Source organism: Salmo salar, chromosome 20 (genome assembly GCF_965601325.2).
Source record: "Salmo salar chromosome 20, fSalSal1, whole genome shotgun sequence".
Lineage (NCBI taxonomy): Eukaryota > Metazoa > Chordata > Actinopteri > Salmoniformes > Salmonidae > Salmo > Salmo salar.
This window is the reverse complement of record NC_138310.1, coordinates 89319984-89339983: the sequence shown is the minus strand read 5'-3', so window position 1 is coordinate 89339983 and position 20000 is coordinate 89319984. Positions and strand designations below refer to the sequence as shown.

The following is a 20000-nucleotide window of genomic DNA, read 5'->3' as shown; positions in this document are numbered from 1 at the left end:
GCTCCCCTCCCTGCAGACTGGACAGGTAACAGCGGAACCGGAACAGACCCATGTGGAACTGCTCTAAATTCTGCTCCCACAGAAAGATCTAGAACACACAAACAACAACAACCCATTCAAAATGGGGGCAATCCAGGATTGGTACGTACATATTTTCTCATGGCCGGTCAGCCCTTGCATCCATAGCTCTGTCTATGAATTTCAAAGTAGTTACACTTCACCAGCCCCATAACTCAGATGTTTATCAAAACAAGTGGCGGGGTGTCAGTTTTGTTGTTGTCTTATTGAATCCCAGATTGCCCCTTTAATTGGTGCTCATCAGAGAGAAAGAGAAAAGAGATGCATGAGAGCTTTTAACAGCTCCTCTGATCTGGTAGCTGTTATTACAGGATCTATGCGTGGCTGACTCCCACACAAAGTCTCTCCGTCCGCGACGCGTCTCTCTCTCTCTCTCTCTCTCCCCCTCTCCCTCCCTCCCTCCCTCCCTCCCTCCCCAACAAAACCTTTCGTTAGTGGCCCCAAGGAGCCCTAAGATGGTGTCCAAGCCCTTCCTCGATTCTCTGCTTCCAGTCGTGTTGTTTAAAGTCCTACTGACCTGCCTGCTCCCTGCAGCTCTGTAGTCTAATGGCTGCTGTTGACCTGCTGTGTAGCTCTAACATGTCTACTGGGATAGTGTTTACCAGGGCACTGGAGCAGCACATTGTCACTATTCATCAGTGTGTCCCCTCTCCTCTCAGTCCCAGTCCTGTACTAGTTAGTTGTTGGGCGAGTGGTGCTAGAGCCAGAGTGGAGGGGGAAAGGAGCCACTTCCCTCTGCCAACTAGCCCGGAGAAGAAGAGAGAATACAGGACATTCCTCTGTCAGATATGGGCTTGGATATGGAGCTGCGTCCCAAATAGCACCCTATTCCCTATATAGTCTACTACGTTTGACCAGAGCCCTGGTCAAAAGTAATGCACTGCATATGGAATAGGATGCCATTTGAGATGCAACCTGGGTCTGGGAGAGACTGGTGTTTCTGAGGAGCAGGGCTTACTTCTATTCAGTTCAGCACAATGTGTAACCGGACCCTGCAAGCTGCGTGTGCCAACCAGCCAGACAACCAGGCCCTAAACCAGCCAGCCATCCCAGCAGACAAACCAGCCAAGCAGGCAGCCAACCAGACCCTAAACCAGCCAGCCAGCAAGGCAGACAAACCAGCCAAGCAGGCAGCCAACCAGGCCCTAAACCAGCCAGCCAGCAAGGCAGACAAACCAGCCAAGCAGGCAGCCAACCAGGCCCTAAACCAGCCAGCCAGCAAGGCAGACAAACCAGCCAAGCAGGCAGCCAACCAGGCCCTAAACCAGCCAGCCAGCAAGGCAGACAAACCAGCCAAGCAGGCAGCCAACCAGGCCCTAAACCAGCCAGCCAGCAAGGCAGCCAGCCAGTTAGTCAAGCAGGCAGCCAATCAGGCCCTAAACCAGCCAGCCAGCAAGGCAGCCAGCCAGTTAGTCAAGCAGGCAGCCAATCAGGCCCTAAACCAGCCAGCCAACCAAACAGCCAGGCAGCCAGCCAACCAGGCCCTAAACCAACCAGCCAACCAGGCCCTAAACCAGCCAGCCAACCAACCAGCCAGCCAACCAGGCCCTAAACCATCCAGCCAATTAGCCATCTCTTTCTATCCCCTCTCCCTCCTTCTCGGGTTCAGTAGCTGACCCAGTGTAGACTTCCTCTTCTTGGTATCAGTCACACCAATGAGCTGCATATCTCCCAACCTCTTCCTTTTAAAGTCCCTGTCTCAGACCTACACCAGACCTCATCATGACTGGAGAGGTCCCTGTCTCAGACCTACACCAGACCTCATCATAACTGGAGAGGTCCCTGTCTCAGACCTACACTAGACCTCATCATGACTGGAGAGGTCCCTGTCTCAGACCTACACTAGACCTCATCATGACTGGAGAGGTCCCTGTCTCAGACCTACACTAGACCTCATCATGACTGGAGAGGTCCCTGTCTCAGACCTACACCAGACCTCATCATGACTGGAGAGGTCCCTGTCTCAGACCTACACTAGACCTCATCATGACTGGAGAGGTCCCTGTCTCAGACCTACACCAGAACTCATCATGACTGGAGAGGTCCCTGTCTCAGACCTACACTAGACCTCATCATGACTGGAGAGGTCCCTGTCTCAGACCTACACTAGACCTCATCATGACTGGAGAGGTCCCTGTCTCAGACCTACACTAGACCTCATCATGACTGGAGAGGTCCCTGTCTCAGACCTACACTAGACCTCATCATGACTGGAGAGGTCCCTGTCTCAGACCTACACTAGACCTCATCATGACTGGAGAGGTCCCTGTCTCAGACCTACACTAGACCTCATCATGACTGGAGAGGTCCCTGTCTCAGACCTACACTAGACCTCATCATGACTGGAGAGGTCCCTGTCTCAGACCTACACCAGACCTCATCATGACTGGAGAGGTCCCTGTCTCAGACCTACACCAGACCTCATCATGACTGGAGAGGTCCCTGTCTCAGACCTACACCAGACCTCATCATGACTGGAGAGGTCCCTGTCTCAGACCTACACTAGACCTCATCATGACTGGAGAGGTCCCTGTCTCAGACCTACACTAGACCTCATCATGACTGGAGAGGTCCCTGTCTCAGACCTACACTAGATCTCATCATGACTGGAGAAGTCCCTGTCTCAGACCTACACTAGACCTCATCATGAAGTCCCTGCCTTAGACGTGGATGGACATGAGCTAGGTGTATCTGACCATAGGGCTGTGACAATGTCTGTGAGTACTCCTGCACCAGTCATGATGAGGTCTGGTCAGCTCCACCCCAAACATCCCTTGACACGTCCATCTTCCAGGAGTCTGTTTGCCCTGCCCTACAAGTTGACTGTGATAAGTCCACCCCTGATGAGATGGATGACCTGTATAACATCACTCTAAGCAACAACTTGCCCCTGAAAATAAATGTCAAGTATCCTTCCCATGGTCCTCCCCATGGTTCGGAGGAGCTGCACAGCATGAAGACCCATGGCCCCAAGCTAGAGCGTCTGTGGAAGGGGTACTGGCCTATAAAGTCCTCCTACTGGCCTATAAAGATAAATCAGTCTTGCTGTCTCAAAGCAGTCCACTCCATCTTCTACTTTGCCATGACAACAACCGAGGACATCCCAGGACTTTGTTCTCCACCATCAGTCCCCTCCTCTTGTTCTCCACCATCAGTCACCTCCTCTTGTTCTCCACCATCAGTCCCCTCCTCTTGTTCTCCACCATCAGTCCCCTCCTCTTGTTCTCCACCATCAGTCCCCTCCTCTTGTTCTCCACCATCAGTCCCCTCCTCTTGTTCTCCACCATCAGTCCCCTCCTCTTGTTCTCCACCATCAGTCCCCTCCTCTTGTTCTCCACCATCAGTCCCCTCCTCTTGTTCTCCACCATCAGTCCCCTCCTCTTGTTCTCCACCATCAGTCACCTCCTCTTGTTCTCCACCATCAGTCACCTCCTCTTGTTCTCCACCATCAGTCCCCTCCTCTTGTTCTCCACCATCAGTCACCTCCTCTTGTTCTCCACCATCAGTCCCCTCCTCTTGTTCTCCACCATCAGTCACCTCCTCTTGTTCTCCACCATCAGTCACCTCCTCTTGTTCTCCACCATCAGTCACCTCCTCTTGTTCTCCACCATCAGTCCCCTCCTCTTGTTCTCCACCATCAGTCCCCTCCTCTTGTTCTCCACCATCAGTCCCCTCCTCTTGTTCTCCACCATCAGTCCCCTCCTCTTGTTCTCCACCATCAGTCCCCTCCTCTTGTTCTCCACCATCAGTCCCCTCCTCTTGTTCTCCACCATCAGTCCCCTCCTCTTGTTCTCCACCATCAGTCACCTCCTCTTGTTCTCCACCATCAGTCCCCTCCTCTTGTTCTCCACCATCAGTCCCCTCCTCTTGTTCTCCACCATCAGTCCCCTCCTCTTGTTCTCCACCATCAGTCCCCTCCTCTTGTTCTCCACCATCAGTCACCTCCTCTTGTTCTCCACCATCAGTCCCCTCCTCTTGTTCTCCACCATCAGTCCCCTCCTCTTGTTCTCCACCATCAGTCACCTCCTCTTGTTCTCCACCATCAGTCACCTCCTCTTGTTCTCCACCATCAGTCCCCTCCTCTTGTTCTCCACCATCAGTCCCCTCCTCTTGTTCTCCACCATCAGTCCCCTCCTCTTGTTCTCCACCATCAGTCCCCTCCTCTTGTTCTCCACCATCAGTCCCCTCCTCTTGTTATCCACCATCAGTCACCTCCTCTTGTTCTCCACCATCAGTCCCCTCCTCCTGTTCTCCACCATCAGTCACCTCCTCTTGTTCTCCACCATCAGTCACCTCCTTCACCCTACAGACTCTGGTCCTCCCATAGCAACTACCGAACAATGCAACATACACTAGATTTACAAAAGTATCTGGACACCCCTTCAAATTTGTGGATTCGGCAATTGCTGACAGATGTATAAAATCGAGCACACAATCATGCAATCTCCATAGACAAACATTGGCACTCGATTGGCCTTACTGAAGAGCTCAGCATGTCAAATTTCTGCTCTGCTAGAGCTGCCCTGGTCAACTGTAAGTGGAAATGTCTAGGAGCAACAACGACTCAGCCGCGAACACTCACTACCGAGTTCCAAACTGCCTCTTGAAGCCACGTCAGCACAAGAACTGTTCGTCGGGAGCTTCATGAAATGGGTTTCCATGGCCGAGCAGCCGCACACAAGCCTAAGATCACTAAGCGTCGACTGGAGTGGTGTAAAGCTCGCCACCATTGGACTCTGGAGCAGTGGAAAAGCGTTCTCTGGAGTGATGAATCATGCTTCACCATCTGGTAGTCCGACTGACGAATCTGGGTTTGGAGGATGCCAGGAGAATGCTACCTGCCCGAATGCGTAGTGCCAACTGTAAAGTTAGGTGGAGAAAGAATAATGGTCTGGGGCTGTTTTTCATGGTTTGGGCTAGGCCCCTTAGTTCCAGTGAATGGAAATCTTAACCCTACAGCATGCAATGACATTCTAGATGATTCTGTGCTTCCAACTTTGTGGCAACAGTTTGCACAAAGCAAGCTCCATGGAAGAACTTGACTGGCCTGCCCAGAGCCCTGACCTAAACCCCATCGAACACCTTTGGTATGAATTGGAACGCCGACTGGGAGCCAGGCCTAATCGCCCAACATCAGTGCCCGACCTCCCTAATGCTCTTGTGGCTGAATGGAAGCAAGTCCCCGCAGCAATGTTCCAACATCTAGTGGAAAGCCTTCCCAGAAGAGTGTAGCAGCAAAAGTTATAGCAGCAAAAGGGTGACCAACCCCATATTAATGCCCATGATTTTGGAATGAGATGTTCGGCGATGCTTTTGGTCATGTAGTGTATTTGCTGAGTTCTTCAAGGCTAAAATCAACACCATGAGAGAGAACATTGTTTCCAACCCTAACCCCACTCTAGCTCCTACCCCCATATCTGGCCCTAGTCTAAGTCACTTTGCTCTGGTCTCACCTGTTGCTTTGTTAGAACTCAAATTAAAAACTACCAGTGACCCCTCGACCCTATTCCAACCACACTGTTCAAAAGATGCTCAGCCGCTCTCATCCAGTTTGGAACCAACCTGTTCAACAAGTCCATCAACAATGGACCAGTTCCGTCAATATTCACAATCACTGCCATCACCCCTTTGCTCAAGAAAACCATTCCTTGACCAAGACCTCTCAAACTACAGGCCTATTATCAACCTCCCATTTCTATCTAAAGTCCTGGAGAAGATCGTGGCAACTCAACTTCACTCACACCTAGCTCTAACCAGCTTTATGAGGCTCTCCTGAGTCTGGCTTCAGACCCATGCATAATACTGAGACAGCCCTGGTGAATGTTGTTAATGACCTGCTCATGGCTGCAGATACAGGATCCCCCACTATCTTGATTATTCTGGACCCGTGTGCAGCTTTTGACACAGCAGATCACACAAATCTACTGCAGCGCCTCAGAGAGCACACTGCCATCTGTGGGACTGCCCTAAACTGGTTCACCTCCTACCTCTCTAACCGTAAGCAGTACATCACCCTCTGTGAGGCAAGATCCTAGGAGACCACCATAACCTGCTGTGTTCCTCAAGGGTTAGTGCTAGGACCCACTGTCTTCGTTCTTCACATGCTCCCACTTGGCCAGATCTTCAAGACAACAACACAGTGTCCATTTCCACTGCTCCACAGACCACATACAGCGGTGCATTAAAACCAAGCCTGACACAACATCTGGTCTGTCAACATTGTTGGAAACATGGATGCAGAACAACTTCCTCCAACTCAACAGCAGCAAGACAGAGGCCATGCTGATATTCAGCCCCCAGCAGACTACCAACTCCTGCAGCATCCGCCCTGCCATAGACGGCCACATCATCCCCCAACTCCTGCAGCATCCTCCCTGCCATAGACGGCCACATCATCCCCCAACTCCTGCAGCATCCGCCCTGCCATAGACGGCCACATCATCCCCCAACTCCTGCAGCGTCCGCCCTGCAATAGACGGCCACATCATCCCCCAACTCCTGCAGCGTCCGCCCTGCAATAGACGGCCACATCATCCCCCAACTCCTGCAGCGTCCGCCCTGCCATAGACGGCCACATCATCCCCCAACTCCTGCAGCGTCCGCCCTGCCATAGACGGCCACATCATCCCCCAACTCCTGCAGCGTCCGCCCTGCCATAGACGGCCACATCATCCCCCAACTCCTGCAGCATCCGCCCCCGGTAACCAAGATTTTACGGCCCAAACCACTCCCTTTACCCGGGATAAATAACTGAGAGAAAACGGTAAATTAGAATACACTATTTATATCAACAGTATGATGTGAAATGGAACTGTTAAATTATATGCAATGTCTAAATGTGACTTCTCTACGGCCTCTGAATGATGAATCAACGCTCAGGGTGGGGACAGACGGCCCATCTCAGGGTGGGGACAGACGGCTGAGATGGGTTATGCATAGTAAACTTATAGCCTCTGTCTCTTGCGCAATAGACCCACACCTGTGCAGGAATGCAGGAAAAGATAAGACTAGAACAGCTTGCTGGATTCATTATATATTTTTTGCATTTCTTATACCAATAGACTATTCGAAGAGGGACGCAAGCTCTTGTTTGCTGAATGTTAAATACAGTAGCCAACAGAAAGGAGGAGCGAACCACACGATGGATATACACTATAGCAGTTATTAATTCAGACCCATAACCATTCAATCTTTATGAAGAGAAGTGAAAGCCTTCTGCATCTAATTCTAGTCCTATATTATTCTAGCATGTCATTAGAATGATAAAAAGAAGGACAACAAAACATATTTAATTTAGCCTAACTGTTGAAAGCAAGGAAGGAATGAAGCAACATTAGAGAGAGAAAAGAGAGGTTCAGTTGAAGTCGGAAATTTACATACACCTTAGTTAAATGCATTTAAACTCAGTTTTTCACAATTCCTGACATTTAATCCTAGTAAGAATTCCCTATCTTAGGTCAGTTAGGATCACCACTTTATTTTAAGAATGTGAAATGTCAGAATAATAGTAGAGAGAATGATTTATTTCAGCTTTTATTTCTTTCAGCTTTTTCAGTTCTGCCCACAAATTTTCTTTAGGATTGCGGTCAGGGCTTTGTGATGGCCACTCCAATACCTTGACTTTGTTGTCCTTAAGCCATTTTGCCACAACTTTGGAAGTATGCTTGGGGTCATTGTCCATTTGGAAGACCCATTTGCAACCAAGCTTTAACTTCCTGACTGATGTCTTGAGATGTTGCTTCAATATATCCACATAATTTTCCTGCCTCATGATGCCATCTATTTTGTGAAGTGCACCAGTCTCTCCTACAGCAAAGTACCCCCACAACATGATGCTGCCCCCCCGTGCTTCCCGGTTGGGATGGTGTTCTTCAGCTTGCAAGCCTCCCCCTTTTTCCTCCAAACATAACCATGGTCATTATGGCCAAACAGTTCTATTTTTGTTTCATCAGACCAGAGGACATTTCTCCAAAAAGTACGATCTTTGTCCCCATGTGCAGTTGCATACCGTATTCTGGCTTTTTTTAATGGTGGTTTTGGAGCAGTGGCTTCTTCCTTGCTGAGCGGCCTTTCAGGTTATGTCGATATAGGACTCGTTTTACTGTGGATATCGATACTTTTTTACCTGTTTCCTCCAGCATCTTCACAAGGTCCTTTGCTGTTGTTCTGGGATTGATTTGCACTTCTCGCACCAAAGTATGTTCATCTCTAGGAGACAGAACGCGTCTCCTTCCTGAGCGGTATGACGGCTGCGTGGTCCCATGGTGTTTATACTTGTGTACTATTGCTTGTACAGATGAACGTGGTACCTTCAGGCGTTTGGAAATTTCTCCCAATGATGAACCAGACTTGTGGAGGTCTACAATTTTTTTCTGAGGTCTTGGCTGATTTCTTTTGATTTTCCCATGATGTCAAGCAAAGAGGCACTGAGTTTGAAGGTAGGCCTTGAAATACATCCACAGGTACACCTCCAATTGACTCAAATGATGTCAATTAGCCTATCAGAAGCTTCTAAAGCCATGACATCATTTTCTGGAATTTTCCAAGCTGTTTGAAGGTACAGTCAACTTAGTGTATGTAAACTTCTGACCCACTGGAATTGCGATACAGTGATTTATAAGTAAAATAATCTGTCTGTAAACAATTGTTGGAAAAATTACTTGTGTCATGCACAAAGTAGATGTCCTAACCGACTTGCCAAAACTATAGTTTGTTAACAAGAAATTTGTGGAGTGGTTGAAAAACAAGTTTTAATGACTCCAACCTAAGTGTATGTAAACTTCCCACTACAACTGTATGCGTCAGCTTACTAATTATACAAATAGACCCTATTGTACTTCAAAGTTAAAATCACATTCGCTAGCCTGTACTTGTAACTTTGTAGGCCGTACGTGCTGCACCAGAATCGCATGTTCTCTCCCTGCTTTATCATGGTTTGAAGGATGTGCGTAATTCCAGTCCATACAATACAATAATACAGTTCACACTCCAAGAAGATTAGCCAACTGGAGCTAGTTTAGAGAGCATATAGCTAGCTACAGCTATGAGTTTTATGTTATTCTGTCGGGCAGAATGTGCAGTAGCTTTTATCATATACTATATGCATTAGATAAGAGCACAATCAATTGGGCTTTTTAAGTCTTGTGCTAATAAAATGTCTTTAATGTATGGCTCAATAGGCTCATGGCCCATCAGGCTTGAATTGTCGCTCAAATATCGAATCAAATCCAGACATAGGCCTATTTATATGCTTTATAATGCTTTCTAATGCTTTTGAATGACAATTCCGGTTTTGGCGGGAAATACCGGGTTCCATTTCTAAAATACCCTGAAAATATTCAAACCTATTGGCTAACTGTCCCTCAAAGAATTGACTTTAAAACGATCCTGCCGGTCTACAAAGCCTTAAATGGCATCGGGCCTTCACTTCTACTCTTCCCCTATGAACCTGCACACACCCTATGGTCAATATCTCCCATCTCTCTCTCCCTCCCGGTCCAGTATAGTCTTCCTCTTCTTGGTATCAGTCACAGCACTGAGCTGTATGTCTCCCATCTTCTTCATCTCTCTGTCTCTCTCTATCTCTCTCTCTCACCTGGTCCAGTATGGTCTTCCTCTTCTTGGTATCGGTCACAGCACTGAGCTGCATGTCTCCCATCTTCTTCATCTTCTCGTCCATGTCGATCTTCTGCTCCAGCTTCTTAATCTCCGCCCTCAACAGACGGACCGTGTCCTCCCGGTGATGCTGCCTGGCAACCGCCGCCGCGCACGCCGAGTGGATGGCCGTGATCCAGTTCTCCAGCTCCGTCTGGCTGCAGGTCTACAGGGGTCAGAGGTCAGAGGTTAAGGGTTAATGGACAGGAGAGGTCGTCAGAGACAGTCGATAAAGAGCTAATCTTCTGGGTCATAGACACCTTTACTGTCAACAGCTGCATTTTCATTGTCAACAAATGTTATTGAGTCCTTTACTGAACACTAACAGTATCTACCTCTTCAACGAACATCACACAGATCAGGTCTCTGAAGACAGAAACGGCAGGCCAGGTCTCTGAAGACAGAAACGGCAGGCCAGGTCTCTGAATACAGAAACGGTAGACCAGGTCTCTGAATACAGAAACGGCAGGCCAGGTCTCTGAAGACAGAAACGGCAGGCCAGGTCTCTGAATACAGAAACGGCAGGCCAGGTCTCTGAAGACAGAAACGGTAGGCCAGGTCTCTGAAGACAGAAACGGCAGGCCAGGTCTCTGAATACAGAAACGGTAGATCAGGTCTCTGAAGACAGAAACGGCAGGCCAGGTCTCTGAATACAGAAACGGTAGACCAGGTCTCTGAAGACAGAAACGGCAGGCCAGGTCTCTGAATACAGAAACGGCAGGCCAGGTCTCTGAATACAGAAACGGCAGGCCAGGTCTCTGAATACAGAAACGGTAGACCAGGTCTCTGAAGACAGAAACGGTAGACCAGGTCTCTGAAGACAGAAACGGTAGACCAGGTCTCTGAAGACAGAAACAGCAGGCCATGTCTCTGAATACAGAAACGGCAGGCCAGGTCTCTGAAGACAGAAACGGTAGACCAGGTCTCTGAATACAGAAACGGCAGGCCAGGTCTCTGAAGACAGAAACGGCAGGCCAGGTCTCTGAAGACAGAAACGGCAGGCCAGGTCTCTGAAGACAGAAACGGCAGGCCAGGTCTCTGAAGACAGAAACGGCAGGCCAGGTCTCTGAAGACAGAAACGGTAGACCAGGTCTCTGAAGACAGAAACGGCAGGCCAGGTCTCTGAAGACAGAAACGGTAGGCCAGGTCTCTGAAGACAGAAACGGTAGACCAGGTCTCTGAATACAGAAACGGCAGGCCAGGTCTCTGAAGACAGAAACGGCAGGCCAGGTCTCTGAATACAGAAATGACCAAGCAGATTAGAACACTGTACATCTAAGATTAAAAAAAATCAGACAATTTTGAGATCAATTGAGGCATTTTCATTCACATAACGATTCCATCAAGATCAAGAGAGGTGACATTGTGAGGTGACACAGCCTTCCTGACCAAGGAAGAGGATTGTGTCCCTTAGAGTGTTAGAGGCAACACACACACACACACACACACACACACACACACACACACACACACACACACACACACACACACACACACACACACACACACACCTACCTGGAAGAGAAAAGCGTCCCCTAGAGAGTTGCTGAGGCAGAAGACAAAGTCCTTCTTGGGGTGTTCAGGTACGGCCTGGACGATACTGTTCTCAGCCCACACCGCGTGTTTAGGAGCACTGTTGTGGTCGATCCCCGACCGCCCGTCCGTCTCGTAGAAGAACAGAGTGCATCCTGGGAGAAGACGGGGAAAAGGGAAGTTACTCAAAACCATCAATTGATCAATCACATGTAAGTATATAGCCCTTTTTCCTATAACATTTGTCACAAAGCGCAAAATGCACTCCAGTGATTTTAGAACCTTTCCTGTTGAAAAGTGATATCCCTAGTATAAATACAGCAAAAGTACACACTCAAGGGTAAAAAAATAAATACAATTGGAGCAAAATAGTGTTTTTTTTAGACAACTGCAGACTGCAAGGAGCTGGACTGATGGGAAGTGGTGATGTCATCAGCCTTGCCTGAGGAACAACAGAGGAGCAGAGATGGAAGGTCTCCCCCTCCTCCTTCTTGTGCCATGTCACGACTTAACTGGCCCACCGATTGAAATGTGCCTTTTGTTAAGTCAGTCAGGTGTTAAATGAGGTGAAAAGAAGACTGGAGTGCCACTTTAATGCGATGCTCATTTCTAGAAAGTAATATCTTTCTTCCTTTAAATATCTTACAGGGGGACATTTCCCTGCAGAAAACACAACAAATTAAATAAATAATAGCTTGATTTTTTAAAATCAATTTAATTCTGCTCTCCAGTGGCCAACAGTAAGTAGTGCAGGCCTGGATTCTCCAGGAGGGAGCTGGCATCATCAGAACGCTGATGTGACTCTAGAACGCTGATGTGACTCTAGAACGCTGATGTGACTCTAGAACTCTGATGTGACTCTAGAACTCTGATGTGACTCTAAAACTCTGATGTGACTCTAGAACGCTGATGTGACTCTAGAACTCTGATGTGACTCTAAAACTCTGATGTGACTCTAGAACGCTGATGTGACTCTAGAACTCTGATGTGACTCTAGAACGCTGATGTGGTCCAGTCAAGTGGGTTTAAAGTGGGTTTAAAGGCCTACTCTGTGATATTTAAATTAAGTCCCAAAGGGAACACTACTCCCTATTGAGTCCACTACTTTTGACCAGGCCTGTAGTGCACTATATAGGGAATAGGATGTGATTTGAAACATATACAGTCAAGAGGTGTTAGAGATAACGGGCAGTATCAGGACATCTACACGGGTGTGAATAAATACAAATGTACTTTACTGAATACAGTACTAAATTAGATTTTAAATACCTCTTCAGAAACTCATACAACCTGTGTGTTGCTGAAATGTCTTTTAAAGCATCTGTGTGTGTATGCATATAACGGGGTATGGCTAAGGACAGGGTATAGTAGTAGTAATAGTAGTAGTAGTAGTAGTAGTAGTATCAGGGTATAGTAGTAGTAGTAGTAGTAGTAGTAGTAGTAGTAGTAGTAACAGGGTATAATAGTAGTAACAGGGTAGAGTAGTAGCAGTAACAGGGTATAGTAGTAGCAGTAACAGGGTATAATAGTAGTAGTAACAGGGTATAGTAGTAGTAGTAGTAGGGTATAGTAGTAGTAGTAGTAACAGGTTATAATAGTAGTAGCAGTAACAGGGTATAGTAGTAGTAGTAACAGGGTATAATAGTAGTAGTAGTAGTAACAGGTAATAATAGTAACAGGGTATAGTAGTAGTAGTAGTAACAGGGTATAGTAGTAACAGGGTATAGTAGTAGTAACAGGGTATAGTAGTAGTAGTAGTAGTAACAGGGTATAGTAGTAACAGGGTATAGTAGTAGCAGTAACATGGTATAATAGTAGTAGTAACAGGGTATAGTAGTAGTAACAGGGTATAGTAGTAGTAGTAGTAACAGGTTATAATAGTAGTAGCAGTAACAGGGTATAGTAGTAACAGGGTATAATAGTAGCAGGGTATAGTAGTAGTAACAGGGTATAGTAGTAGTAGTAGTAACAGGGTATAGTAGTAACAGGGTATAATAGTAGCAGTAACAGGGTATAGAAGTAGTAGTAGTAACAGGGTATAGTAGTAGTAGTAGTAGTAGTAGTAGTAGTAGTAGTAACAGGGTATAATAGTAGCAGTAACAGGGTATAGTAGTAGTAGTAGTAACAGGGTATAGTAGTAACAGGGTATAGTAGTAGTAACAGGGTATAGAAGTAGTAGTAGTAACAGGGTATAGTAGTAGTAGTAGTAGTAGTAGTAGTAACAGGGTATAGTAGTAGTAGTAGTAACAGGGTATAATTGCAGCAGTAACAGGGTATAGTAGTAGTAACAGGTTATAATAGTAGTAACAGGGTGTAGTAGTAGTAGTAGTAACAGGGTATAGTAGTAGTAGTAGTAGTAACCGGGTATAGTAGTAACAGGGTATAGTAGTAGTAACAGGGTATAATAGTAATAATAATAGTCAGAGTTATAGCAATAATAGTAACAGCAATAATAATAATAATAGTAATAGCAATAGCAATAACTGTAATAATAGTAATAATAATAGTAGTAGTAATACTAATAATAATAACAGCAATAATAATAATAGTAATAATAATAGTAATAGCAGTAATAATAATAATAATAATAATTACAGGGTATAATAGTAGTAGTAGTAGTAATAGTAGTAACAGGGTGTAGTAGTAGTAATAGTAACAGTGTGTAGTAGTAGTAGTAACAGGGTATAGTAGTAGCAGGGTATAGTAGTAGTAGTAGTAGTAGTAGTAGTAGTAACAGGGTACAGTAGTAGTAGTAGTAGTAGTAGTAGTAGTAGTAACAGGGTATAATAGTAGTAACAGGGTAGAGTAGTAGCAGTAACAGGGTATAGTAGTAGCAGTAACAGGGTATAATAGTAGTAGTAACAGGGTATAGTAGTAGTAGTAGTAGGGTATAGTAGTAGTAGTAGTAACAGGTTATAATAGTAGTATCAGTAACAGGGTATAGTAGTAGTAGTAACAGGGTATAATAGTAGTAGTAGTAACAGGTAATAATAGTAACAGGGTATAGTAGTAGTAGTAGTAACAGGGTATAGTAGTAACAGGGTATAGTAGTAGTAACAGGGTATAGTAGTAGTAGTAGTAGTAACAGGGTATAGTAGTAACAGGGTATAGTAGTAGCAGTAACATGGTATAATAGTAGTAGTAACAGGGTATAGTAGTAGTAGTAGTAACAGGTTATAATAGTAGTAGCAGTAACAGGGTATAGTAGTAACAGGGTATAATAGTAGTAGGGTATAGTAGCAGTAACAGGGTATAGTAGTAACAGGGTATAATAGTAGCAGGGTATAGTAGTAGTAACAGGGTATAGTAGTAGTAGTAGTAACAGGGTATAGTAGTAACAGGGTATAATAGTAGCAGTAACAGGGTATAGAAGTAGTAGTAGTAACAGGGTATAGTAGTAGTAGTAGTAGTAGTAGTAGTAGTAGTAGTAACAGGGTATAGTAGTAGTAGTAGTAGTAGTAGTAGTAACAGGGTATAGTAGTAGTAGTAGTAGTAGTAGTAGTAACAGGGTATAATAGTAGCAGTAACAGGGTATAGTAGTAGTAGTAGTAACAGGGTATAGTAGTAGTAGTAGTAACAGGGTATAATTGCAGCAGTAACAGGGTATAGTAGTAGTAACAGGTTATAATAGTAGTAACAGGGTGTAGTAGTAGTAGTAGTAACAGGGTATAGTAGTAGTAGTAGTAGTAACCGGGTATAGTAGTAACAGGGTATAGTAGTAGTAACAGGGTATAATAGTAATAATAATAGTCAGAGTTATAGCAATAATAGTAACAGCAATAATAATAATAATAGTAATAGCAATAGCAATAACTGTAATAATAGTAATAATAATAGTAGTAGTAATACTAATAATAATAACAGCAATAATAATAATAGTAATAATAATAGTAATAGCAGTAATAATAATAATAATAATAATTACAGGGTATAATAGTAGTAGTAGTAGTAATAGTAGTAACAGGGTGTAGTAGTAGATAGTAACAGTGTGTAGTAGTAGTAGTAACAGGGTATAGTAGTAGCAGGGTATAGTAGTAGTAGTAGTAGTAGTAGTAGTAGTAACAGGGTACAGTAGTAGTAGTAGTAGTAGTAACAGGGTATAGTAGTAGTAATAACAGGGTATAGTAGTAGTAGTAGTAGTAACAGGGTATAGTAGTAGTAGTAGTAGTAGTAGTAGTAGTAGTAGTAGTAGTAACAGGGTATAATAGTATAAACAATAGTAACAGCAATAATAATAAGACTAATAATAGTAATACTAATAGTAATACTAATAAAAATGGTAATAATAAAAATACTAATACTAATAATGATAGTAATAATAATACTAACAGTAATAATAATAACAATAATAGTAATATAGTAATAACAATAGTACTAATAATAATAATAATAATAGCAGTAATACTAGTTATAGCAATAATAGTAATAAGTAATAATGGTAATAATAATAGTAATAATAGTAATAATAATAATAATAATAAGTAACAATTTACTTGACACCCAGCATCATAACACTTTATGACACGGTCATAACCATGTCATAAAATGTCAACCTGTCATAATATCTTCATAACATGTTCATAACCTGTCATGACCCACATATGTACACAAGCATTATGACCATCATGATCATATAAGCCAGATAGGCCTATCACGTACATGCCCTTATGTCAATCATCGGTCAAAAAGAGGGTGTCTTGTCCCGCTCCTGAAATCTGCTCCTGCATTCATCCCAGTCATCAGCAACAGAGCATTGGGGCAGGTGCATGTCTGACATCAATGTGTGCACAATTACAACGATAATTTAATATAGTCAATTTCAGAAAACATTATATAACATACTGATGACAAGTAGGCTATGGTGTAACAGAATGTTTTGCCTGTGGTAAGTTTTGACACAAATGAAGGTGTCCATAACCAGCCATAAAATAACACAATATATGCCAAGTAAAGCGTTAGATAGTAGTGTGTATAGATACCCTACAGTATATAGTGTATGTACCTTTGAGGCAGACCCAGTAGCTCTTCCACTTCCTCCTGGTGGCTGACTCCACCTTCTTGTTCTTCTTGTGAACCAGGAAGTTCTTGACAGCCAGACGGCCCGCCTTCCTCACGGTTCCCTGGGCAACGCTGAGCAGGGGATCTGATTGGTAGGCTGAGCTCATGACGCTCTGCTCGTCACTCAGGGCTGACCCCGCCTCCTCCAGACTCTCTGTCTGACACGAGCTCATCTCCAACTCCTGATCATAACAACATTGCATTCAAATCAATAAAACTTTAATGTCCCCGAACAAACAGCAATTTGTTTGCAGCATAAACTACTGAATAACAGACTACCGTAATTTCCGGACTATAAGCCGCAACTTTTTTCCCACGCTTTGAACCTCGCGGCTTAAACAATGACGCGGCTAATATATGGATTTTTCCCGCTTTCAAATTTTTTGGAAAGGAGATGACTTCAGTGGTTTCAGTGCACAGGAGGAGGAAGATAGTGATCAATGACTTTCTTGGTAGGCTACTGTTTACTGCTAATTTTTTATTTTTTGTTACAAGCCGTGTTTCGTTAAAGCCTATTTATTTTTGTTACAAGCCGTGTTTCGTTAAAGCCTGTGTAAAGTTAATTTGTTTTAATGTACCGGTAGGCACCTGCGGCTTATAGACATGTGCGGCTTATTTATGTTCAAAATAAAAATTAAAAAAATTATTCAGTGCAGCTTATATTCAGGTGCGCTCAATAGTCTGGAAATTACGGTAAATGGAACCTCGGCAACAACAACTGCCCGAGTTACACCAGGAACGCATAATCCCTCCATCAGTGCTCAGACTGTCCACAATAGTCAGAGAGGCTGGACTGAGGGCTTGTAGGCCTGTTGTAAGGCAGGTCCTCACCAGACATCACCGGCAACAACGTCGCCTATGGGCACAAACCCACCGTTGCTGGACCAGACAGGACTGGTAAAAAGTGCTCTTCACTGACGAGTCACGGTTTTGTCTCACCAGGGGTGATGGTCGGATTCGCGTTCATCTTCAAAGGAATGAGCGTTACACCGAGGCCTGTACTCTGGAGCGGGATCGATTTGGAGGTGGAGGGTCCGTCATGGTCTTGGGTGGTGTGTCACGGCATCATCAGACTGAGCTTGTTGTCATTGCAGGCATTCCCAATGCTGTGCGTTACAGGGAAGACATCCTCCTCCCTCATGTGGTACCCTTCCTGCAGGCTCATCCTGTGTGTGTGTGTGTATGTGTGTGTATGTGTATGTGTGTGTGTGTATGTATATGTGTGTGTGAACCATCACCCACCTGTCTGAAGTTCTCATAGACCCCCTGGATCCCCTCACTGGGCGCTCCCCCGCTGCTGCTTCCGCTGTCACTGCCAGCGAAGAGGCTCCGCCCCGCCGCCGAGCACACGGAGAAGGACATAGACATGGTCTTATAGCGCCGGGACTGATGCTCCACCCCTTCCGCCGTCACCCCGTCGATGCCACTGTCCTCGTACTCACTGCCCTCTCCGGCTGTCACATCCTGGAAACATACACGTACAGACACACACACAGGTAGAGGTGGGACGGACGGACGGACACACACACAGGTACAGACAACACGGGTGAGATACACACACAGACACACAGACACACACACACACACACACACACACACACACACACACACACACACACACACACACACACACACACCGTAGAGGTGAGACACACACACACACAGTGTCTATGGACATTGTCCTGGTCTACAGACATGTAATCAGACTGACAGTAAAGCGTCAGCCTCCCGTCCGGTCACACTACTAGAGACCATACTGTCTCCACAGATGTAGAGGTTACAACCCTGCCCTTAAACATGTTGAGCTCATTGATCCTAGCCTAGCCTACAGATACTGATCCTAGCCTAGCCTACAGATACTGATCCTAGCCTACCTTAGCCTAGCCTACAGATACTGATCCTAGTCTACCTTAGCCTAGCCTACAGATACTGATCCTAGCCTACCTTAGCCTAGCCTACAGATACTGATCCTAGTCTACCTTAGCCTAACCTACAGATACCTATCCTAGCCTAGCCTACAGATACCGATCCTAGCCTAGCCTACAGATACTGATCCTAGTCTACCTTAGCCTAGCCTACAGATACCTATCCTAGCCTAGCCTACAGATACTGATCCTAGCCTACCTTAGCCTAGCCTACAGATACTGATCCTAGCCTACCTTAGCCTAGCCTACAGATACTGATCCTAGTCTACCTTAGCCTAGCATACAGATACTGATCCTAGTCTACCTTAGCCTAGCATACAGATACTGATCCTAGTCTACCTTAGCCTAGCCTACATATACTGATCCTTGTCTACCTTAGCCTAGCCTACAGATACTGATCCTAGCCTACCTTAGCCTAGCCTACATATACTGATCCTTGTCTACCTTAGCCTAGCCTACAGATACTGATCCTAGCCTACCTTAGCCTAGTCTACAGATACTGATCCTAGGCTACCTTAGCCTACAGATACTGATCCTAGTCTACCTTAGCCTAGCCTACAGATACTGATCCTAGCCTAGCCTACAGATACCGATCCGAGTCTACCTTAGCCTAGTCTACAGATACTGATCCTAGCCTAGAGATACTGATCCTAGCCTACCTTAGCCTAGCCTACAGATACTGATCCTAGCCTAGCCTACAGATACTGATCCGAGTCTACCTTAGCCTAGTCTACAGATACTGATCCTAGCCTAGAGATACTGATCCTAGCCTACCTTAGCCTAGCCTACAGATACTGATCCTAGTCTACCTTAACCTAGTCTACAGATACTGATCCTAGCCTACCTTAGCCTAGCCTACAGATACTGATCCTAGCCTAGCCTACAGATACTGATCCTAGTCTACCTTAGCCTAGCCTACAGATACTGATCCTAGTCTACCTTAGCCTAGCCAACAGATACTGATCCTAGCCTACCTTAGCCTAGCCAACAGATACTGATCCTAGCCTACCTTAACCTACAGACACTGATCCTAGTCTACATTAGCCTAGCCTACAGATACTGATCCTAGGCTACCTTAGCCTAACAGATACTGATCCTAGGCTACCTTAGCCTACAGATACTGATCCTAGTCTACCTTAGCCTAGCCTACAGATACTGATCCTAGCCTAGCCTACAGATACCGATCCGAGTCTACCTTAGCCTAGTCTACAGATACTGATCCTAGCCTAGAGATACTGATCCTAGCCTACCTTAGCCTAGCCTACAGATACTGATCCTAGCCTAGCCTACAGATACTGATCCGAGTCTACCTTAGCCTAGTCTACAGATACTGATCCTAGCCTAGAGATACTGATCCTAGCCTACCTTAGCCTAGCCTACAGATACTGATCCTAGTCTACCTTAACCTAGTCTACAGATACTGATCCTAGCCTACCTTAGCCTAGCCTACAGATACTGATCCTAGCCTAGCCTACAGATACTGATCCTAGTCTACCTTAGCCTAGCCTACAGATACTGATCCTAGTCTACCTTAGCCTAGCCAACAGATACTGATCCTAGCCTACCTTAGCCTAGCCAACAGATACTGATCCTAGCCTACCTTAACCTACAGACACTGATCCTAGTCTACATTAGCCTAGCCTACAGATACTGATCCTAGGCTACCTTAGCCTACAGATACTGATCCTAGCCTACCCTGCAGATACTGATCCTAGGCTACCTTAGCCTACAGATACTGATCCTAGCCTACCC

The 20000-nt window shown here is 45.4% G+C and overlaps 1 protein-coding gene across 4 annotated transcripts in view; it reads right to left on the bottom strand.

Moving 5' to 3' along the window:
• The window catches only part of LOC106581531 (rho guanine nucleotide exchange factor TIAM1), a 169406-nt gene that overhangs the window by 45274 nt on the left and 104132 nt on the right, over positions 1-20000 (bottom strand). For all 4 annotated transcript variants that reach the window (XM_045704104.2, XM_045704103.2, XM_082966802.1 and 1 more), the window contains exons 6-10: positions 17566-17787; positions 16268-16505; positions 11248-11420; positions 9674-9898; positions 1-88 (exon numbers count right to left, since the gene is read on the bottom strand). The exon at positions 1-88 is cut by the window's left edge and continues 98 nt beyond it. In XM_045704104.2, coding sequence (XP_045560060.2) covers positions 1-88; positions 9674-9898; positions 11248-11420; positions 16268-16505; positions 17566-17787 — 946 coding nt within the window. The remainder of the gene's footprint in view (positions 89-9673; positions 9899-11247; positions 11421-16267; positions 16506-17565; positions 17788-20000) is intronic.